At 37.1% G+C, this 25,743-nt stretch overlaps 1 protein-coding gene across 1 annotated transcript in view; it reads right to left on the bottom strand.

Moving 5' to 3' along the window:
- The window catches only part of LOC138933964 (Krueppel-like factor 3), a 296,223-nt gene that overhangs the window by 15,928 nt on the left and 254,552 nt on the right, over nucleotides 1-25,743 (bottom strand). The window contains exons 5-6 of the mRNA XM_070297274.1: nucleotides 4,123-4,450; nucleotides 13-221 (exon numbers count right to left, since the gene is read on the bottom strand). Of these exons, the coding sequence (XP_070153375.1) occupies nucleotides 13-221; nucleotides 4,123-4,450 (537 nt within the window). The remainder of the gene's footprint in view (nucleotides 1-12; nucleotides 222-4,122; nucleotides 4,451-25,743) is intronic.

Raw genomic sequence — 25,743 nt, 5'->3', positions numbered from 1 at the left:
AGACCAGCTTACCAGTATGGGTCCTTTTATGCGCCTTGAGATGCGAGCTCTTCGTGTAAACCTTGTCACAACCGGCGACATCGCATCTGTGAACCTTGCGTCTCTTCAGCGCGTCGCCGCAATCGCCATCGACACCTAAATTACCGCCGTTTCCGCCAACGCCGGCATTTCCTCTACCACCTAATCCAATACTCCCCGGAAGCGGACGTTTTTGGAATGCGCTGAAATTAAATAATTAAATCCGCAAACAGTTAAACATAATGTTTCAACAAAAATATGCTGTTAGAAATCACACTAATGCGATTATATCCGGATATTTAATTTATGCTCTTCTTTTTTATAAATTTTTTTTTTTTACAGAAATAGATTCTTTTTCTGTAAGTGAATCTTTTAAAACTGACGTAAAGTAAAAAAAAAAAAAGAAAGAAAAGAAAAATCAATGTAAATTTTAAAAATGAAAAGAAGCAAGTTAAAGAAGAGATATAAATCCAGATTATAATAATTATGAACTTCGTCAAGTTAAGCAACCTTTTTAAAGTGCAATTTCAATTACGAAAAATTACTTTGGACAAACTTTACTTTTGAAAGTTTGCTATATCTTGATAAGTATACAATTTTTCTTTATAAGCTTATTCTGCATGCCCATGGAGGATTTGCTCAATAACCAGCTTTTGATTATACACGAAAGACAGTTGACGAGTTTTCGAAATGAAATACGCAACATAGAAGAAATCAGATGTTATAAAACGGCGTAACATGCGACACACGATGAATTATAAAAGAATCAGATGTAGGATCGCGCGTTTTTTTGTATCGTCTTTGAGATTGCTTTCTGGTGTTCATAACGATACATCGATACACGTATATCTGAGATGACATTGATTGCGACAAGAAATTCGTCGTTCGAAAAAGCACCAGTTACTATCAATATCAATTCCAATATGTGGAGAAGACATCTTCATTGACCGTTTTGCGCATGGATTGCACGTTCTATTATGGATGATCTGTCATTCTTACTTTTTCTAAACGCAAAGCTGAAGGATATTATATGATCCGTTTTTAATATTTATAAAGTAGTTATTTTCAATATAATTATAATTAATATAATTTTATTCCTATTTTTTTTTTTAATTTTAAGATATTTTTAGTACTTTCCCTATAAAATTTACATAACTTTAGTAAAAAATTATGCAAATGATTTCGAAAAAGATATCGAAAGATTAAACATTTTCACTAAGTGATTCAAAAACAAAAATTCATTAAAAGAGACATAAAACGAAAGAAAATTGAAACCGATAATATTCTTCGTATCTTATAACTTTTATAATGGGGAGAGAAATTATTTCCACAAACGAAGTATTACTTGCTCATTTTTAGACGAGAGAGTTTCTAATGACGCGTTGTTTGCGAAGCTTTCTTTTCGAGGCAAAGTGCCTTTTTTGGTGGGTGCACGAAAAACCGAGCGCGATTCTTCGAAAGCGGGCAATCGGTCGAATAGCATTGGACCGATTCGCTCCGATCCACGAAGAGAAGAAAGGCGTATCAGGCTGGTTCAATCAATCTCAACTTGACACACTGAATTCTTATAAGACTTGTTTTTCCGCGAAACGTACGTGCTAACGATATAGATCGACTTATGTTTCTTAAAGTGTGCCATATTAGTACTGATCAATTTGGCGTAGTGCAAAATACCTCCTGCAGATCGTTTATGGATAGAATAAGACAGACATCGATAAGAGGCAATCCGAAATAATTATGCAATTTACTTAAAAAATTTAAAGCGTTCTGAATAATTGATGAATTCGATTTTTCAATTATTTTAAAACGCCAATTAAAATAAACTTTACTTTCCGATTTTTTAAGTATAATTTCATATAATAATTTTATTGTGTGACTCGCAGTCATTCTTTTTCACTGTGACATTATATAAATTTATCGAAATATAAATTTTACAGAGCAATACACCGATCTATATATGTACATAATATATACTTCACGCAATCTGACTTGCGATCAAAAATTCGAAAAGTTTTAAGCCGGATTAAATAAAACAGTACCACTGACGTGTCCTTATTCACTGCCGTATTTTATCGAAGTCACGTGAGGGTTTCATATACAATTCGCTATAAACTAGTACTATGTATTGACGTACATAACTGACATACATAAATTCGTTTATAGCCGCGATAATTCAGGTAACATTAATTCATCCTTCAGAAAGTAAGTTTTTATTTATGTGTATTTCTGTCTGTTCGGATATAAATGGAAAAATTAATTATTCTGATATTTCCATATGAATGACTATTTTGTCTTCTAATATATTTTTCTAATAATCCTGCTGTACACGCGTCACAATTCGATAATCCTTGAGTTAGCGAGCAGAAAATTAATAAGAGAGTCACGTGGAAAATTAGTAAAAAAAGAAAAATGAATCACAATGCATTTGACACAAAAAACTATGATAATAAGTATAAAATAATAGGTATAAAAATTAATATATATATACACATATAATTGTACAGTCCTATAAATTCTTTTATCCACAAGTAAACATTATAATAAATCTCGTTTTAACAAATTTACGAAACGTAACGAGAATAATGTTGTATAATATTAATCGCAAAAATTAACGTGTATGATCAAAGCTGGAAAAATCCAATTTAAAAACAAACTTGCTATATCAACAACGACGTGTTAAGAAGATCTAAATCAGTTGGAGTAGTCATTATAAATCCGGCGATCTAACAAATAGACCAGAGCCCGACTGGGAAGTGTATTTGTCGTAAAATATTAATTCCCGCCGCGGATCCTTCGTAGGGATGCTGATGTGCGGGTATCAGTACTCTTGTGGTGTATTCGTGTATTCGTCTCTATTCGACGTACATATAAAGAGATAAATAGAAACGTACGTATATATATAAGAAACGAGTTAAAATTTATATCAATCGGGATTTGCAGCCATTTCCTCTTTATACGTGAAATAAAACGAAATAAAAACCATGAGGCTGTATAATTAGTGGCCATAATTACGAGATGCTTGAATTAAAAAATTTTAAATTAAAATCATTTTTTTTCTCGTGTGTCATAATATACGACGCTTTCATGTTCTTGGATAGCGCTAAGTTTCTCGCTCTTAAAAAAATGGAGATCAAATGCAGAGCTCGTGTGCGGTACACCGGTATAGACAGGTTGATTTGCAAAAAGCGTATAATGAATCGGCGTCACGCTAATTGGGCGAAAGAAGCGGGACGAAATTACTTAGGCGCGTGCTCGAAAGAAATCGTGACAGGACGTATAAAATGAGGTTTGTTAGCGTGCGCCGGGTGTCACGAGATTACCATGTTTTCTTATATGTGTTATGTATGTATTATATATATATCGTGTGTATGTGTGAGATGTCAAGCATGGTTTCTGTAAGAGAGATGGATCGGGAAACCCTGGTACAATGGAAACGACAGTCGCGCGAGTACGCGCGGCGAGAGCAAATTAAACGAGATTTACAGCGGGCGCACGATCTTGTCCTATTAACCCTGGACGTGCTTATGCATCGATGAAATACGATTGAACGTAAGCATCGACGCCCATGAGTAAGTATCCCGCTGTTTTCGGCCAATTGTGCGAAGCGATAATACAATAAAATTAGTCTTTATATTTCGCAACAAACTCGACACATTTCTCGCTTATTTTGTACATCTTTTCTCCAACATTCCGACAAATTGTCGATTTAACACATAGTTACATAGCGTGGCAGTGATCAATCGTGATTCGACGTTGATTTTCGAGATCTCAAATACAGAAAAATTCCTACAATGTTATTTGCATAAATTTTATATTAAAAAGCGAAATTAATATAATGAATGTTAATATATATACGTGAGAATATAATTTTGTTGATTATAATTAACTGAAAGAACGTAACGGCCGGACATTAAATTATTCTCACACTGCCCATCCATGAAGTAAATTCACTTCGCGATTAATCATTTAATTTTTATCATTCTCGGATACATAAACTTTAACGTTATATTCCGCTTCAATAGCGTCTTCTCATAGCCTTTACGCAACGTAAAATACACGCTTATGCTTAGGTAGAGGATGCAACAGGTGAACAATAATACTTACTAAGAAGCTTTTATCCTTTGTAATGCGAGAAAGGCGGCGGAAGGGGAGATCGGGAAGACGGAATCGGGTGGCTCCATTACGCAGACCGATACGTCTCTCTCCCGATCCCTTTCCCTATCCCTCTGTCTGTCCCTGTCGCGATCACACTGCTCCCTCTCCCGATCTCGCCCCTCTCTCTCCCTGATCGCGGGCTCTCGTTCCTGTTGACATTCCCTCTCGTTCTCGCCGCTTCTCACCCTCTCGCGCTCCCGGTTTCTTTCCCGGCTCCGATCTCGATCGCGATCTCTGTCCCACGCTGTTTCGCTCAACGGTGGCAAAGATGGTGACGCTGCAAAAGAAACGAGGGATACTTGTTACAAGAAAATTTTTATTACTTGTATAAATTATTTCAATTCAAGTTGTTAAATATTTTAATTAGTTTGACATTTATGAATAAATAATTCATTACAAAACTTATACTATCGAAATTTATGTAGCAATATGCGCTATTAATCCAAGCAGGATCCTATAAAAATCATTTATAATAAAAAACATAATGTTATACATAAACAATGGCGATGTTAATTAATATTCATTTTCTAAGAGGCTAAATTATACAAAAGCATATTTCTGTTTAATGTAGAGGGGAAGAACTCTCTTCGCAGATTGAAACCTATTTCCGAGAACAGATACTATCTACCGTTTAACTGATCATGATATTTTACATGATTACGTGGTATCTCTCGCACCTTGTAAAAACATATTATGTAATTGCTGTTATTAGAAGTACATGCACAAAAGTAGAGAAAGGGGGATGACGATATTCCAGAAAGATATTAAACGCAAGCAAATAATGGGAGCGGGGATTGAAGTATATATAATTTCATTCGTATGGAATACGCGTTTGCCATTTTGCGGGAACGTGCCATGGCGGTCACAGGGTACCGTGCCCTCGATCCATCAGCGATCGAGGATCGAAGGTCGATGTCAGACGAGCACGATGCAGCTCGCGCAACCTCTCGCAGATAAATCAACCGAGTGAAGAAATGCAAACGTTTCTTTGCGCTCGCATCCTTTCCGAGACGTAATTCACAGCGATGGCGTGTTATACATCGCTTTATGACTTCTTTTCGCGGGTTTGTACGCGAGATCGACTTGTTTAAGATACTTCGCTTATCATTACGGCGGATTTGCGCCCGCGCGTTCGACGCGATAAATAAATTCGCCTTTAACATTTCCGCGGAATTTCGCGAATTATTGCGGTATTTAAACCGTGAAACGTCTTTACATAGATTCCTACTATCCTTTAAAAATTGGCAGCCACAGTTTATTATCGTATTACATGGAAAATTGCAATTTACTTCGCTATCTAGAGAGTTTTGATGACCGTTGACATCGCGGCCGCTGCATCTCATTGCATCTCTTTCTGCAATTTATGAGAGCCGGCCGATAAGCGTGTTAAATGTCCGTGACATTGCTGTTACTAATTAGCAGCCGCGTTAGTGGTGCGAGGCCAATACATTCGCAAGATAGAACGGAAAGATGCGGCGGCTTCACGATATCATTATCGATCGCATTGCTGATGATATTTTGACCATGCACGTCTTTCATTTGATTATAAAAGTTGCCGAGCTGTAGCTCATAATCAATAAAATCATAATTTGCAAGCTCATCTTATTACGCGAGAATAGCTTGTTTGCCGATAAACACGTTATTAGCATCGTGTAATTTTAATTATACAAAATCATCGAGTTTGAATTTCTAACTAAAATATCATCAGATATCTATAAAATTAAAATAATTGAATTTTTAACAATACAGAGGAAATTACACACAAACAAATTACATAATCTTTTTTTGAAATATGTTTAGATTGTAAATTCTATTTTTAATTTATATAAATATTTATATTAATTTATGTTATATATATTCATTACAATACTTCGAATAACATTCGTCAAAATAAGGTTTTTGCATTCTCAGAGAAAAAAAATTAAATAATAGAATGTCAAATAGCTAATGTATTAGCGAATTAATGAATTATAGTGTGATTGTATGGGAGGGGAGGGGGGAGGAGAGAAGTATATTAAATACCTTCTTTTTTAACGAAAATCTATGCTAATGTCTAAATTGATTGGAATCGACTCAACAAACTCAACAAAGTAATGCGATAATACGGGGTGCATGGTCGTAAGTTAAGCGGAACGTTCGTGCGGAACGATCACTTAAGCTGACGCGATATGAAATTTAATGCCTCGTCTTCACGAACCTGAACAGATATCTGAAACAGAATTGAAACACGTACCTGCTGCTTCACTCTTATGTACAATATTATATATTTCACTGCGCATCTTGACAACCTGAATTATCTTAAATTAAGTAATATATGTCGTGCAACGCGTAATAAGATTGACAGTCAATTTCAAGAAGAAATTGTGGCGAAGAAGATGGACATAATATATATAATATTCAATTCAAATTTTAACATTAACATATATAAAAGTTAAAGAAATATTATATTATTATCTATCTCTTTTATATTCTTTGTATTTATATTTTATCTTTTCTTTCAATTACAATATTAATTTATTGACGATTTTTTGTGGATAAAATATAAGTTTTTCACACATACATATTTGCAAAAAAATCGTAAAAATTCAAAATGGAATTCTTATGAAGTAGCAACAACCGCAATATCTCAATTAATTATAATTTCCACGAAAGTTTAAAAAATATACAATAAATTAATTGTTATTCAGCGCATGATATGGCAAAGATTATCAAAATGATCATTTTCACTACGCATATAGCCCATTTTTCATTAATTATTTATTTCTTATCATGGCAGAAATCTTACGAGCATCTTCGAATCGTATCGAGGAATCATTATGAATTCAGTCGGTCAAACTACGACGTAGTAACAGCGGTATTATTAACCGTAATTTCCGTGCGTCGAAAACGCTTAATTAGCCGCTGCTTCGGACACTTCCCCCCCCCTCCCTCTTCCGAGATCTCGTTCCGAACGTCTCGTTAGAGCCATTAACTCTTCTCATAGTTTTAGCCGAGACCTATGATCTTCGCTATCTAATGGGGCACGCAGTCGTCACAAACAGGAACGATCTGACAGTGCTTCGTTCATTGTTACTTCGTGTTCTTCATCCTTATTTCTTTTCTTTATTTTCGTTCTTTTTCTCCATCTCCCTTTTCCAGTATATCCCTTAACATAAAAAATATATGCGCGTATGATTGATATTACTTGAAAATCGTGATAACGCAACTGTGTTTAATTATGTCTCAAAAAAGAAATGGATTTTTTGGTAAAAAGTTAAAAATTTAAATTAATAAAATTTAAATTAACGATTAAGACAGAATAGTGTATAGAAAGTCTGAATGAATTGACTTTGATTTACTACTGATTAACTTTAAATAATTCGCAATTTCTTCCTATATTCCATAATACTATTTATAAAGGAAGCAAAACTCTTAAAGATTAATTATTAATTTAATAATTAATTTTAATTAAATATATACTAATTGTAATATTAAAGTAGTTTATTTTACTAGGTTAATTTCCGAAAATTTTTTTCTCCAGCTGCAATATTTCCATTATTCCTAACGTTTTTCGATTATTGATTACTAGAAATCTTCAAGAAAAAGATATTTTCAATTTGTAGAAAGTATCTTCAGCTGTTGCTTAATTAGCATATACGAACGATGAAAATCATCCCTCTCTAGACGTTCGCTCGCCTCGCCCACGCTAGTGCAACAGGGTTAATACTAAGCATTAGCGGTAATAATACTCGGGTTTAGCATGTTTCGCCTTTCCATTTCCATCTTTGTCTTTCCTCGTCCTCACTCGCCCTCGTCAGCGCACGATCTTTTGCCTCCCATCATTTTTTTCTCGCGCGCACGTATATTCGACGCTTTCGCGCGCCGAGAAACGTCAGGGGGTAATTGATAATGTTAAACGCCAGGGTTAATCCGCCGATTTATGGGCAGAGAGCGTGCGCGATGTGGATTTTTTAGAATCCATCAAATTGAGGGATAATCGCCCGACATTAATGCCTCGCCGCTAAAGATCGCCCGCGCCACGCCGGGCGCGCGAATCCAGAGGGATGATTGAGAGAGATAAGTGGGAGTACGGAGATTACGGCGCTTCGCGTGTCCGGTGGCGGATAAAAGGGAGCCCCCGCTAATCTGCCAAGAAAAAGGGAGAACGCTTGAATCGACTGAGAGAATCGATCTCGAGATAGCCAAGGCGCACGGCGTCGAGAATAAAGCGCGCCTATCTCATGACCCGAAGTCAAAGGTAGTCACTCGTTGCAGGATCTCGCGTTCTCGAATCACGTGGTATAAATCTCAAACGATAATTCGTATCCATAAACTTGCGCACTTTTTAATAAACATTAATGTAAAATGAATATAAATAGAAAATATAATAGAGATAGAAATATATATAAATAATTATTATAAGGAAAAAAGATATAATTATAAAATATATTTCTTAATATAAAAGAGAGCTTTTCTTTCGTCTTGGCTTTATCACTCGCGAGTGGGAACTGATCCGGCGTTTATACCGGCGGATAATGTCGATTATCGCGTATTATATAATCCAGCGGGTGGACGCGTTATACGCGCGGAAATATATGCGTGCGTTCGCGTACGCGTGCACGGATGATAGGTGGGTGGACATGCCACCCGCGTCGCGGAACTCGTTAGGCGTTATGTGTTTTCAATTAAGTTTCCGAGGCCGCGAGTACGCGAAGCGCACAGATTAGCGCGAGCGACCGGACTTGCGTCGATTAATCGCGAAGCGTTATTTCTCATTCCCGTGCCGCGGGGCCCGCTACGACGTTTAGAAATTTATTGACGGTGGTTCGTTCGTACAAAGTACCGGTTATCCGTCAGGTGCGAAGATAACGTGCGCGATAACGCTTATTCACGTCGTGCCGCAAATTCATCGGCGGTGAACCGTTCGAAGTTGAAAAGGGAGATCCCACGAGACGATCGCGATAAACTTTTGCGCGAGGATATCTATGCGTTTCGTAGAAAAAATCCCCGTAAATATATCCAAAGTTTGTGCAAATTTTATCTAGATTGTACGATAATTATAATAAAAAATTCAGAATATGCTAAACATGTTTATAGCAAATATTCGTGCTAAAAATATATATTTTAAAAAATTGTATAATTTTTGAAATGACGTAATTACTGTTAAATTCTGATGTAATGTTACAACGAAATGAAATCCAGCATTAGACGCAACGAATTGCGCTCAATTCGCCGAGATTTCGTTGTGGAAATAATTAAAATTTATATTTCGTCGCATTAAACGACGACTTCAAACTGGCATCTCATGCAACTTCGTGGCGTAAACGCAGAACGAGAGATTATCTCTTTGTCAAGCGGCACATTAACGTATCTTTATCATTATTAAACGCCGCCTCGCGCACACTAATTGACAAAAGCGTAATTGCATTAGCGAAGTGAAAGTAAATCCAATTAAATATATGCCAATTCGTCGGTCGAGATGGCAAAAAGATTTTAAACAAACCGAGAGATTTATCAGATATCTCTTTCTTTCTTTCTCGAATTTTCAAAATTAAGTATATTTATGAATTTTGAATCTCTTCTCTCGAAACAATATTGTTAATGAACAAACAAAATAATTTATAAAATTTATTGAGAGTATGCTAACAGTATTAATATCGGCTTCGATTAATGTAGGGTGTACGTGTGGTAGGTACAATATATAATTTTTTAATAACCCGGAAGAGTATCGGAACAACGCTGAGAAAGAATCGACCGCTCATAAAATACGAAGGCGCAATGGCATCCAGATTAAGATATGCATCGGCAGGTAATCGGTTCATGCACGCATTGCATTAATCTCAAAGCTGTACTTTTACGACGCTCACTATTGCTGCGCGATAAATCGCGCCTTCGTTATCGTGTCCCCTGGGTTCGTATCCTTCCTCCTTTCCTTTTCTTTTTTTTTTATACATGTTATAAATATCACGCCATCAAAAGTAATGCGTGCGTATATGCATGCGAATGAGTTTTTGTAGTCGTTAATATAATACTTTTTATGCGCGCGCGTCCTCTTGCAAGACGTAAAAGAGTATCGCATAACAATAATAAAAAAAATCATGCTACAAGCCGTATATTATCATCGCGCCATGGACTCGCGGATGAAGCAATGCGCCACTTTAACTTTGTTTACCGAGATAAAAATTAAACACGCATTGCCATATATATGCCTTGTATTGTGTCTTTAAAAATAAAATCTTGCTTAAAAAAAAAAAATTAATAATTTTTCGAGATTATTTTAATTCTCAAAATATGTATTTTCACGTAACTTTATATACAATAAATCAAGTTCAGAAAATCGCGTCTAAAGGTAAAATAAGCAACGACGATGCGATAGGGTTTAATTAGAGTCGCGGAAAGATATTTCGGGAAACAATACTCGTAAGAGAATAAAAATCAGTGTCAAAAATATAGATGGGTTAGGTGAAAGCGCGGGAGTTGAATGTTTTGAAGATAAGTCCCTCGCGGGCAGCATTCGAATTGTTTCACCCACGCTGATAGCGCATAAAATGCGCATGCGAGCGAGAGGAGCCCCGGAGTCCCGATGGGCTCCAGATGGATGAGCTCCGGCTCGATTTATATAAGAATCGTAAGATCGAAGAAACGGGACAAGACAAACACCGGTTAATTGGAAAACCGCTAAGATGGATGAATATCTTATTATCCGGTAAGCGGTACTGCGTATAATGCAGTAAATCGCACATAGTGCTCTGTCGATGCGTGAACCGTACGAGAAGGGAAAGATTAGGAGAATGACGATTAAGAGTACACATTTATAAGCGTTAACAAATGCAACTCGAGCCGCGTCCGTCGCGATGCTCGTGATTAATCGAGCCCGAGAAAACCGCCGCATCGGAATGCATTACCGACATAAAATGACTCACCAGAACCAGTCACGAATAATGGTATCAAAATAGGTGGTCACGAAAGGTCGAAATCCGTGAGCTTCGTGAACTTCGAATGCCATAAGTTATCCTCATTATAAATCCGTAGGCAATTACGAGTATAACGAATGCTTCATCACTTCATTTTACAACTGCGAGTTAATTCTACTATGTTATCTACATAGTAGAATATAAATATTAAAAGGTGATAACATTATTATAATGCAAAATTATTGTGATACGCGGATATTTATATATTATATATTTATTGAATATTTTATCAATCATTCGCAATAATTTTGCATTGTAATAATGTATCGTTACATTTAATTTTGGTGTGATAGCGATTCTTAGAGATTAGAGTGTTTGGCAAATAGATGAGCATGCTTCAATTCTTGATATAGTAAACGTGCCTTGTTCACGTGCAAGTTAACTTTGCTTGGATGATCGAAATTCACTAATAATTCAGCCTTCAATCGTTAGTTCGATTGTACGAAACTAGCTGATAAGTTTAGCTTAAGTCGTATAGTAACTCGACTTTCTATCAGCCAAATTCACTTTTTTCCAATACAATTGTAAATATGAAAAGAGAAATTATTCCTAATTGAAATTCATAAATAAAATCTAATTTATTAGATTTAAACGTCGAAGCAAATCTTCGTATTTTTTTTTTTTTTTTTTTTAAGCGAAGAAGAAAAAAATTTAAATTGCTATCTTAAAAAATCTCAAAGCAAATATAAGCCACATTTTTCATGGCAATTCTAGTAAAATGAGAAAACTTCGAGATCTATCGAGAAATACGGGGGGCTAAAAGTGGGTTCAATTTAAATCCGCATCTTCGAGGCTCGATATATTCCGTTGCGAATACCGGTCAACGTCAGCGATTACGGACGTACGTCGCGGACCTGTCGTAACGTCCGTTTGCACCCAAGGAAGGTGTATAAATTATAGACGCGGAGGTGTCGATACTTGATAAATCTATCGGCGGGTGATAGACGAGCCGAAGCGGCGCGCATCGGCTATGTGCATCGCAGCGACAGGCATACACTAATGCATGCAGCACGTCCTTAGCTGCGCACCTTCACCCGTAATCGTCTTCGGGGTAAGACAGACACGTGGACGACAGCGCGCGCGCTAAGTCCCTTTTCTCGATTCTCGCTCCTCCTTCCGCGCATTGACTCTATCTTTCTCCCTCTCTTTCTTGTGTGGCATTCGAGATTGCGGGAACCCCGGAGGTCAATCTCTCGAGGCTCGATTACGCGTATCGATGACTATTAGGCGCGGTTTATTCATGGCTCGACTGGCCAGCTCTGTCTCGGTCGTAGTTCACTTCGCATCGCGATAACCCCGCGTCATTCGCTGAACTAGGAAGTCCCGAGGGACGGATGACAGCTGATTAGAAGGAAAATAGAAGAATGTTGAGAATTAATTGGCTCGCATACAATCAATGAACAATCGATGACTAATGAGAAAAAAAATTGATTCTTTCTTCAAATTATATTCTTTAATTATAATTTCTTTATAATTTCTTTTTTTTACTCTTCAATATATTAAATATTTTTGTAAGCTTCGAAATTATAATTCTGTTAAAGGAACATTTATATAAAATTGCCTTTTTTACATCTTCTTTCAATTTATCAAAATCTTTTTTTTTTTTTGTTATATGATGCAAAATCTATTTAGATTTCAATACTTTCCGAAAAAGGAAAGATCGATGTCTTGTGCAAGACATCCATAAATCAAGAAAATAATGATAGCATTCCGTATATACTTCAGATTTAAGACGCAATGATTGCACAAGTATTAAGTACATAGATAGTATTCCGAGACGATTATAATCCGCAGTTATAAAGAAGTTTGCATCTTTCATCGCACGTCAAATAATGTTTATGATCGTGTGGAAGGATCACTTCGATACTCAGATGTTGTTCCATTTATGCGAAAGATTGCACGGGTGGAATACAATGCATTAATGTACAGTGAAGATTCAATTGTTACGTCGAAAATCTACGTACAAAGTATCATTGGTTATCTACAATAAAATATCATCCGCAGTAATAAGTTGCAACGTCGATGTTTAACCTTTTGGCAAACATCTGATAAAAAAAGAAAAACATTATTATATAAAACTTTGCAAAGATCTAGCTTCATCTCACAATTACGTCTCATCGTATCGTAGGATAAAATCAAAACACCATTAAGTAATCGACGTTTGCTTGTAGTTTTATCTCGACAGAATCACCCATCTGACGTAGTAATCAATCACTAACAAAGGCAAAGCTTTCATACAATATCCATATAATGTTTCTTTGATTTCATCTAACAGTAGCACGTTTTCTGCAACGTGTGTTAACATTAATTGCATAATATTATATATTATGTATAATATTTTTATTTTGTTTCATTTTATTTTATATTTTATATTTTACATTTTATTTTATATTTTCTAAATTATAACAATAATAATAATAAAAATAAAAAACGGTCACCTAATTTATCGCCAAAAAAATTCTTAGCGTGTTTAATCTTCGAGAATTAGCGTGTTTCACCAATCTGCGTGTGTCCGATTAAGAGAAAAACGAAGAGGCAAAAAAGCACGTGCGCGTCCGTGCAACACGTCGCATTTCTCCGAGTACACGGCGGTCAATAAATTTGCGATTTTTTTTTTCGCGAAGAGAGCTATTCGCGGCTCTTCCCATCATCCCACGCCTGCGCCCCCGCGGTCATCCCTCGCCCTCGGGACGACTTCTTTCCCGGAGCATCGCGGTGAGATCGCGCGCGACCCGGGAAAAGGACGGCGGACGGCGCGATTACACGGATAATAAATTAACGCGCACGACCTTATCGAGGCGTATAATTCATCACGAGGTTACGTGCACGCGTGCCCGACCCGACTCCGGCATCGTGCGCCGACCCGATATGGCGGTTTTGCACATTAACCTCGTAAAACTCTAATGGCACTCGATCCCTTACACCTGTAATACGGTATACGGCAGGTGATGTGAAAGTTCGGAGCACGGAAGGAGGCTGGAGCCCGGGACAGAGTAAACGCTCGTTAGGCCGAAGAGGCGCGTTGTTAGAAGAACGATGTATTCCCGGCGTACTCCTCTCTGTCAGAGAGATGATGACTTTCCGTTAAAAAATATGCTGTAATGATATTAACCCTTGACTTGCGACGGGCGTTAATAGCGCTTTCTTCTATTAATCTATTATCCTCTTATATTTCACGCATGAAGAGTGTGAAAGATACCCGTAACACTATTAATCATAAAGGACGACATTTTAAGCCTAAATTAGAGATGTGAGTATTTATAAATAATATTGAACAAAAAAATAGAAGAGTATAGGTCATTAACCCAATAACTCAGTAAAAAATTATAAGAAATTATTTTATATAATTATACGAATAATCAATACATCAATCAATTTATTTAATTAATTAATTAAAAAATATGCTTTTTAATATGACTTATATATAAATAAATATATATATATGTATATATAAATAATACCATAATAAAATTGTTAAAAAATATTCTACGTGTGTTCCCCCTAAAAAGATATTAATAATATATCTCGGAAAACAAAAAATTATAATCCGGATCATAATATTTTTCCTTTACATATCAGAAATCAATCGTCAAGTTAATCTTTTATATGGGAAAAATTAGACTGCGGTTGATGCAACAAAATGAACACAAGTCGCTGCAATTACGGAATAGAAAATGAGCGTTATCGATGTACGTAAATAGCAATTCGACTGGGAAATAAGTCTTGCAGTGGATTACGACGGTCATAATATCCACAAATAGGAATAGCTCTACATAGCGCAACCATTCCCTTTTTGCGGTTCATTAGACGTTTTGAAATATCGATCGATGTCGCAGTGTTTACGCATTCGGCAAGATATCTGTGAACGCGTACAAATTTTCTAGGAATAAATTCACTATTTCGTCTAATTTTTGCACATACAAAAAAAAGCAGTTTACGATCGATCCGGAGCAATCTTCAATTCAAGTTCAACTCTCCCCATTATCGATCGTAACATCCGAGTTAAGAACAAAGAGGAGTCGCGAGTTTCGTCATCTCGTGCAACCTATCTTAATGCGCTCGTGACCGATCCGACGGTGTCACGACCTTTCTGTCCATAATCGTAGCCACATCCACCAGAGATATTAAACGCAATGCCGACGGGCATTTGTCTCGCGACGCTTTTCCGCCCGCTCGCTGCCATTTACGGCTTCGGAGGAGAAACAAAATTACGCAACGTGGCGCACCCGCGAGATATTCCGTCGCGTCGCAAGTTAACGAGGCGTGCGATATGGACGGAGGATAATTAATTAACGGTTCGACGTAGAGCCAGGAACACTCCACGACCGCGTCGAGACGCGTTCTCTGCCGACTTTCCGTGAATACATTCAACGTTCAGTTGAATCAATGTTTGGCCGATATCGCACCACGAAACCACGGATAAAAAGTCGTGAACAAATAGAACGGATGAGGATGATATAAGCAAAAATATATAAAGAAATATTTAAAGTTCTGTATAAAATGATAAAATATTTTTACGTAGTTTTTTCTCTTCAATATATTCCATGAGAGGCATCTCCAGAAAAATTGCTGGTCTCGCTTGATTTATAGAAGCGTATTCATCGAGACGTAGAAAAAATGAATTCTATCGATCGGACTTATCGGTCTTGTAAATCCCGTTTAACGAATAAGAGATCTCATTACATGTGATATATCAACACAAATCACACTAACCGATAATCCGGCCCGACCTTCGTTCGCAACCTGTAGCTCGCCGTTGCGGCGCAGACGAGCGACCGTGTGGTAAGGCCGCCGCCGTATCTACGAGCCGCGGAATACATTATCCCGAAGATTAGTGTGCGAACGATACGAGAAAAGGCATGTACAGCGAGCGAGCCAGAGATCCATGTGAGTGCGGCACGAGTGGCGATCTCCGCCTGGTAAATCGTGAGGTACGCCAGAGTAGGCGTCAGATTTGTGCTTCTAATTCGCGTAAAATGTATGCTTCAGAACCTAGCGATTCACATTGAAATCATCTCTTTGAAGTTTCGTTTGAAACAACGTGACAATTACGGTCAAGGAGGGACGACTTTGTGAAAAATCGTAGAGCGAAGGATCTCAAGCGATTAGCAAATATCTCTTAATTTTATTATCTAATAACTCTATATTTTATTTATCTAACAGCTCTTTCGACAAGTATAAAGGTACAAACTGCGGGAATATTATTAGCTATTTTATCAATCTTCGATATTACACGTGATTATCAAAAAGCTATCTAAAATTTAATATTTATTAAATATTTGGGTTTTTTTTTTATATGTCTGTGTATAATCTTATGCAAAAATTTTAAAATTTCTCCAGTAACATATATCACAAAAAAAAAAATTCTCTTAAGAATGTTCAGAATAATTCATTTAGAAATTCATTCGCGAAGAGATGCACGTGTGAAATTAACTTATTTCAAATTTATTCAAATTTATTCTACATTATTTCAGACAATTAATCTGCGCAGATATTCAAAAAATTCACGTCATAAATTTAATTCTGAATTAATTCAATGTAGCTTCTTGTTCTTCCAAATTACACAATTAGTCTAAATACTTCCGGGGAATTAACAAAGTGAGAGAACGAAACGAAATAAAATCGCCCATGCGTGTCGATATTTCTTCCACCGTTACGCTCTCCTTATTTCCGTCTCTCTTCGATGGCAGCTGCGATACCGTTCGGTACGACATCATCCTCAACGTTAGCGTAGGAGTACCACAGTCGGATTTACATGTGCAGGTGCATCGCCAGCGTATGTAGGTACAATACACGATGCGGGGCAAAGCGGCGATACGGACGTGCCCCACGTTTTATTCAAGTACGACGAGGACCGGACTCGCTTTGCGTACACGCGTTGCTAGAGTGCAAGTTAAACAACTATTCATAAATATCGTAAAGCGCCGTTACTGATGGCCGCGTACAGCGCGCTCTCAGGGCCTTCCTCGCCGTCATAGCAAGCCGGTAAATCTTCCCGGCGGCCGACTACGTCGACGATCATGCTATACGTTAAGCGGATCGCCGGATGATTCTCTTTCGCGAGAACACCTGACGCTTTTAAACGCGAAGGGAATAATGATTGGCTGCACAAACGGGAAGATATTCACGTGCATCGACCGTTTTTTTTTTTTTTTAAATGATTAGAGAATATTACATCGACAAAATATTTTGTGGAATTATTATAATTTATCAATCTCTTCTTTCTAAGGTATCATCATCAAGATTATAACAGCGCTATTCTTTACGAGCAAAATATCTTACCCGTATACCATATTTTTTTAGCATGAAAGGAAATGTTTTATAAGATAAAACATGATAGATATTTTACTTCAATTAAATATTTGCACATAATGATATCCAATTTTTTTTTTATCGGTTCATAGTAAGTAAAAATGGAAATCTATTTCACGACGCCATATTCTATGAATATATATCATAAGTTGTATAACTACCATCTTTTGACAGAAGACCCCGTTAACCTAGTATTAATTGGCACAATTTGCTCGCCACTAAAGCTCACCGCGTCACGGTTCACTAATGCACGCTTGATCTCCCATCGTCATGATCATACCTTAATCTGTATAAGTCGCGTATGAATCTAAATTCACGACGAGTCGAAGTTAATGGATTTAATCGAGTAATCGAGGAAGCGATATCGAGGCTACCAATCTCATTTCGCAGGCGAGGTCGCGTGTTTGCGATCGGCATAATTCACGGCCGAATGAACGTCGATAACAAGCCCGGGCTGATTGACGGCGTCCGAGGAACACACGGACAGTCGTATACGTCGCTTTTACTCTCTGACGTATACGCGCCGTTTCCACGTGTGGCAGGTGGAACGACGTCGATATAACAACACCAGTCCTCGAGCCAGCGACCGAATACAAGAAAGTAGGCAGCTTTCACGAATATGACCAATAATAATTACGATAAATAAGAAGAGCACGCGACAATATTATATTTGACCGTATGCTTCAAATGCGAGAACCAATGCTCTTCTCTGTTAGCGCAAAAACGCAGTTCAAAAAATAATTTTAGTCACGTGACAATTGTAAGTTACAGAATAAAATAAGTTTAATCAAAACACTCCAAATAGAAAACAATCGTGTCATGCTAATTTTATAAATAATTACAATAATTTCGTACGAGTTCTATCTATTTTTAGAACACGCAAGAAAATCCAAATTTATTTAATAATATCCTTCTTTAATTATTAAAATGTTGATAAAAAAAAATATACGTTATTTTGAGGAATTCTATGAATTTTTATCAAACGCAAAGTTTATAAAAAGCAACATCATATTCTTGTCATAGCTTTTTAACACCTGAACATTTTACGACAATCGTATATACCCGGACTCTGGCGGCGACTTCACTGCACGTTATTTATAATACAATAATTGCGCGTTGAACGCGCTCGTAACGCGCACCCGTCCGCCGGAAAGCGCAACGAGGAGATATTGAGAACGGCTCGTGTGTTATCTGATTAATAACGATAATATTTCGCGCGAGTGATAATTATTATTCGGCTGAACCGTAAACACACGGCAACTCTGTGCAGTGTGGCTCTTTCGCGTGGTCGTGACTCCCAGGGAAACCTCCTTCTCGTCTCGATTTTACACCACCATCCCTCCCCGCCCCCGTGCGCGGAAGAAGCACGAAAGACCTTACGTTCCCTTAATTTGTCACGGACCGGCCGATTGCGAAATCGACGGCGCTGGCCGCGCAATCGCGCTCTCGCGGTTGCCCAGCTCTTGCTTTCATAATGCAAATTACGATCGTTTCGTATTGCCTTTGAGAAAATGTTCCGGCGAATGTCGTCGCGCGCAGGCCAGGGTATCGCTTTCCGCGAACCCTTAAATCACAATTGTGCCCGCTCGCGTGTTTCATAAGGCGTGTATTTCGTTGTCGTGCGCGTCGCGTATTTCACGAGGCGAGAGAGTTGCATAAACATTGCGTTAATAAATTATCGAATTATTTAATATGTTCTTTTACGCATATCTCTCCCGATAGAATTTAATAGTTGTATAGTACTTATATATTTGTGCGAAATGTCCCTCGTCTTCGGCGGCATTTTTACTCGTAACATGTTTTTTGCAGTACCGTTGTGTTTACAAATCTGCCATCAGATGGAAGTTTTAATCGCCACTTGAAGTTATACTTGGATACATAAACTACGTAAAATAAATTAAATGAGTTTGCCATTATATTGTACGTAAGGGATGCATAGAATCTAACAAGCACAATTTACATTTTATAATGAGCAAAAACGCCAATCACATATGTATTATGTGCTTTAATAGCAAAATAAATTTAAAAAGTTTTCAACAATATCGTGTAATTACAATGTTGTGGATGTTGCTTTCACAAGAAAAAGTTTGAATTTTAATATTTCTACATAATTTTTTTAATTACCCCACAGATTCAAGCTAAAGCAGACGATATTATATTCGAATCGAAATAAATACGTTTAAATCTCTCAAATATTACTTATTAGAATTTATTATTATCTATTACTATATCAATTATTTTTTTACACAATTCAGAAAACACAAGATACATCATTATGAAGTATTTAATATTATAATGTAATATTATAAGTATCTAATATTATATATCGTTAAGGAATATTTGGCGCAAGTAATATTTTTTTTAAATTGCGAAGTCAAATTTGCAAAATCTAATAGGGGGAGATTTACTTGTTTCGATAAAACTTGCCGCTGTTAACACTTGCATATTTATTCACCCCCATGAATTATAATTACTAATCATTAATTATCTCTCGTAGGATGTCATGTACGAGGTGCCGCTAAACAATATCACAAATTAACTGATCTCCAGCGCGAATGAAATCGAGCTTTTAAATCGAGGGGGCCGATATAAGAGAGCGAAGTACAAAAAGGCCGACGATTCTCTTTTCAAACTCACGGCAGCACATTGCTACACAACAGTATCCCTTTCATTGCATCCTCCACGTTATAGTGCGTTGCCACGTAATCTCAGTCGCATCTCTGATTTCAATCTGTGCGCGCGTTTTTACAACGCACCGCACGCGAACGATCTACAAATCAATCCCGTTTCTTTTATTCCGTCCGACCGGCCAGTAAGACCCGCGAGCATACTACGTACATACACACGCATACGTTGCGTAATTCACACTGATTTACATTCGAAAGCCTGAGATTGCGCGTTAAAATCATACAGAGGCTGCGGCTCCTGAAAGAAAAATAGCAAGCTTTCGTATGATACAAAATTTATCGAAAGCGAAACAATCGACTTTTTTATAGGTACAATGGAACGCATTGTACGTGCTTTTGCAGATTTCTTTTTGTTAAGTCGAATGATCGAGATCTGCTCGTTTGTAATATTAAATGTCATATTTAATATACATATATATCATATCTGTTATTTTATCATATTTTTCATTGTATGTTGAAAGAGAGAGAGCAATATTATTTTAAAGTTTTAAATGTAATATATTTGAAGAGGAAAGTTATTTATAGATTTTCTCTTCAATCATCTTAAACTTTAACATGCACTTTATCCATCTGGTTAAAAATCTTTACTTATTCTTATTCTGAATAAACTGAAGATTGATCGGAACGCCACCCCCCACCCTCCCGTCCCCTCTCCTTCCATCGACTAATAAATTTAATCCCGGAACGATCTTTTAGTCACGCAAAGATTTTTATGTCATAAATCTTATGGACTTTTTTAGGGACAGCGCCGTTCGATCATCATTGCACAATTCTCACGAGATACGCGTGCATAAATGTTTTATCCCCGTAAATGGTTGAATTCTTCAACACGCTGTGACTATAATCTAATTAATTTATTATCGCAGATTAATCGACGTTGAAATTTGATTGAAGCATTGCGTTCACGGTGTTTTTTTTTTTTTTTTTTTTTTTTTTAATTCAAATATTACTCTGACCATAAATAACTAATAATTTCCCCGTAAGCGACTTATTTTCCCATCGTACAAAAATAAAACAAAATTAATAACGAGAAAAAAAAACAGACTTCACGGATTCTTCGAGCATTACATTAATTGTAAAAATTTGGAACACGATAATTTTTTAGTCTACGTATTCTACGATTCTACCGTTGTAAGAATTCTAAAAGAGATTCTTTACACTTTGTCGGATAAGCAAAAGAGGGATGTACTTTTCACAAGAGAGGCTATATAAAATTACTATAATTAATAATAATTTCGCAGCTTCTGTTTACAACGTGTGAGAATTCATTAAATCGCGCGGTGTCATTATCGGCAGATATTTCATTGTAAGCGCGACTCGCATATCTAAGGAGAGCGCGCAAACCAGGCGCGATATATAATAGAAGCGCGCCCGCACGAAATGCTATAAATCACGTGGCGCGCGTTTTCATCGGGCATAAACGGCGCGAACCGTTCGTTAAAAATTTCACGTTTCAGGCGTCAAACATGCGAATGTGCCGTGCGATCCGCTCTTTGCCGATATAAACGCCGCGACGCCGTTTGTCACGTCCGTTATCGCGATCGTCACTTTTACTCTCGCAAAGTAGCGAATTAATCCACGCTCGCAATTTAATCGCTATGTCGACTTCTTTTTCGCAGCGATAAATTTGTGTCTATCGAGCGGTCCGGATCCAAGAACCGGACAGGAAGATTGATCAAAGAAATTCACAGCTGACGTTATTTACAGCGTATAATTTGCGATTAAATCGTTTAGTGCGTTGAGTATCCTTTTTCTTACACCGATATAATGAAAACAGTTACAAACGTCTTTAAAAAATGCTTGTCAAATGATAATATTATCCCGTTACGAGCAAGAGAGAAAGAGAGAGAGAGAGAAATCGCACGATTCAACGATAACACAATTCACAAATCGCTTTGTTGAAATAATTATTCATTCGTGAGTGAGAATGATTTAAGATGAAGAAAATATAAAAAATACAGAAATGTGATAAGAATATGAAAAATTCGTACTTTCTATATAAAAAAATCAATTTCAACAAAAAATCAATAATCAACATCTGTTTTAAATTATTATATTAAAGCTTTCTTCTCGTAAGATCATGTTATCATACCGGCGTAATCTGCGATTTTCAGTTTAGCGCGACTGTGAAAAAAATGATTATTTGCAGCGAGAGTACCTGAATGTAACGAAGAATTTAAGAGAGGTGGATATTACCATCCCTCTTGTTCGTATATGCGTGGCTATGTATAATTTACTAGTGAGTCGGTGTAAAAGTCCCGTCTACGCGAATGCGATTAGAAGGAGACGGAAAATGGAGCATTCTCAGTGATTCCCAACCGGAGTATTCAACCAAAAATTGAATAACGTCAATTTCGCAAAGCGGGAAAAAGTCAAATTAAAAAATAAGATTCCGTTTTATTTTTATCAAAATATTGTCAATTTTCAATAATTTTTTCTTGGCATCACAATTTATGTGTAACTTTTTAATATTCGCGATCAAATACGATTTCGTATAATAGCCGATAATATGTCGTTAAATATTCTCGATACATGTAAAATAAATCTCGACAATAATCTGAATATGTAAATTTCGCAACGTTTTACCAGAAATTCTAGTATTCGTAATAGCAATACAATAATAATAATATTTTCCTCTGTCTTATATAATACCGTACTGTAGTAGCATTTTTACATAATATCTAATGCATTACGTAAAACGCAGAAAGACATTATGATGAGCCGCGTTTGATACCGGCCTACGCGATACATCTCTTTTCATATTTGCAAGTCCCGGTCAGACAGCTCGTGAAAGGTAATTCCGCAAGAAAGCGAACGCGAGACGGCCCCGCCGTCGTCGGCTCTATTTTTATCCGAAACGATGGCAGCAGCGATCGGTCTGAATCGGATCGGTCCATTCCCCTCTCCTGATATCCTGTTTCTTCGACTGGGATTTGCCAATAGCTCGTTGATATTCAGAAAGTCCATCGCTTGAACGAGCAATTCTCAACACGAACGCGAAAAGTTTTAAAATACGTGCGCTGTTGTAGAATGATATATGAAAATGTACCTTTTTGAGATGTACTCACATTATCCGATAAATGTTCGATGAAAGCGCAAGATTTATAACTACTCTAATTTTCCCCAGATTAATTTATCCTTGATAAATAAATGAATGAATTTTATTCTCTTATTATTTATATATTATTGTAAATGTGGATAAGATATTTCTATTCTATTATCGTATAATGAAATATCAAGCCATTTCTCAACGAAATTTCTTGCTCATGATTTAATCTATTTTCCATTAAGCTTTCTGTCTAACGCACGTTTAGTCTTCAATAAACGAGAAATCTAGTGACATTATATTTTGCGACATTATGCTCGAAGACTGAGTTTTTAGTATCATCCGGATTAAGATACGATCACGCAATCGAGTGTCATCAGCATATATGCAATTACGGTTATTAAGGGCAGGCAATTACGATTATTAATACGTTAGAACATTATATCCTGCCGACTATGAGGAGAACGATTACTTATCCTCATTACGACACGATGATGATGCGAGCGATAAAGTCGCACAGATACGGGGGCTTGATATATAAAGAGAGTTAGGCGATCGCAGATAAGGGAAACGGATAATAGTTCCCGTCACGCTATACAGCGAGAATCGCAATTAGCCGCGCTAGCTCTGCGGTGACTGCGAAAAAAATCTCCGCGTAACGTACGAAGCGCTGCGAGTCGAGTTTATAAATATTAGCCGCGCTAATTGCGGTTTAATCTGTCGCGTAGGCGCGCTCAATCTAGTGAATGCGGATGATTAGAGTCGGACACGCGCCGAGTGAATGTTATCTGTCCTATGACAGGAGACAAAAGTTGAGCAAAAAGTTGACCGCTCGATTCGGCACTTGCATCGGCGAGGACCATGTCGCAAGTGGACAGACGTAAAAAACCAAGTGCCTTTCACACATCTACGTCTCATTCTAGAATATATAAGATTCATCTTACGGACAAAGAATTTCCACGCCATTAAAGCGTATATAGGAGTCGAAACGTTCGCGGTACGTGCACGTTTTTGGACCGCGATAAAAGCTTCGTGTCTCGGTGACATTATTGCGTATCGACTTGAGTAGACAAGCGTATATCTCCCGGCGGACCAATTAGAAATTACGAAACACAGCGGCACGCTATGCATCGAACTCGCGTATACGATCCGCGGATGCGTGCGCCTCGTGCATATTCACGGAGAAGGGGCGTCCGTCTGTCTTGGGGCCGATCGAATCAAAGCGTACGACGCGACTCCGAGGTGTCCGCGAGACGTACGATATTACGCGAGCTCTCGCGATTTGAAAGTAAAGGTGTATCGGCGTTCGACGGGATCGACGGTAAAAGTAGTCTTCGCGCTTGCGAAATTGAATCGCCCGCGATTATCGCGAGGAGCAGCAGCGGGATGCGGATGCGAGAAGCGCACACGTGCGGCTGTCATGTGCCAGCCCCGCACGAGAACCAGCTGTTCTCGTGAATCAGAAAATAAGCGATCGGCCCGGCAGTATTCGGATCGATATTTAATTGTAGCGTCAAAAGAGTTTAATTGAAATTTCTATAGAGTACGTTAAAATTTAATTAAATATAATGCTTCAAAATCGACATTTTTCTCATCACGTTATTGTCATGGAAAATTAATACTGTCAGTTGGATATATTTTTTACTAGATGAAAAAATATTTTATATCCAACTGACAGTATTAATTTTCCATGATAATAGCGTGATGAGAAAAATGTTGGTTCCAAAGCATTAGATTTAATTTAACTTTAACTTTATATATATAAATAAAATTGTAACATATTATATATATATATCTGCCAGGATTAATAATAGAATAATATATCATAAATACAATATATTTGTGTGATGTCAACATTTGGCAAATTATCGGAATATCAATTTAAAAGCCGCGCATTACAACTAGTAGAATTAGTATCAATGCGGAGCAAAAGGCAGTGCGTAGCTGTGATCGTAATCTGCGAGCCGCGGTCTAGTCTATCGTATTAACGGCAAAAGGACTTGCGAGAGAGGAGAGCCGGTGACGCAACACCGCGCCGAGGAGGAGACTCACTCGCTCGCTTCGTCTTGCTGCGGGGCTCTAACCTCAGCTATTATGCAAATTAATGTTAATTAAAATCAAACAGACATCCTCTCCGCGTACTCGCCGCACCGTTGAGACATACAAATATAAGTATGTATATACACGCAATATACTTCATTACATTTGTTACGATACAACAATAGTTTGAATTTCTAAATTTTTCGTATTGATTATATAATTTATTATAATTTATAATATTTATAATTTATAGAATAAGAATTATATAGAATGAGTAAATGAGGAAAAGATGGATTTCGTAATATTTGGCATTTAATTATACTTATTATTATAACAATAATTTAATCAATGAATGTAAATTATTAAAAATATCTGTAATATATGATTTAAATATGTATGTAAATATTTATAATATTTTTTCGGGCAAATAATACACTTCTCTTATCAGTAAATTAATAATTTAATAAATCCGGATAAAATCTGATATTCAATACTTATATTCCGCTAAACTGATCTTTTCACGATTGTTATT

Source organism: Polyergus mexicanus, unplaced genomic scaffold, assembly GCF_030449975.1.
Source record: "Polyergus mexicanus isolate NDT 795.1 unplaced genomic scaffold, iyPolMexi1.0 SCAF_6, whole genome shotgun sequence".
NCBI classification, from domain to species: Eukaryota; Metazoa; Arthropoda; class Insecta; order Hymenoptera; family Formicidae; genus Polyergus; species Polyergus mexicanus.
Note: the sequence above shows the minus strand (reverse complement) of the source record. Positions and strands in the feature narration are given on the sequence as shown.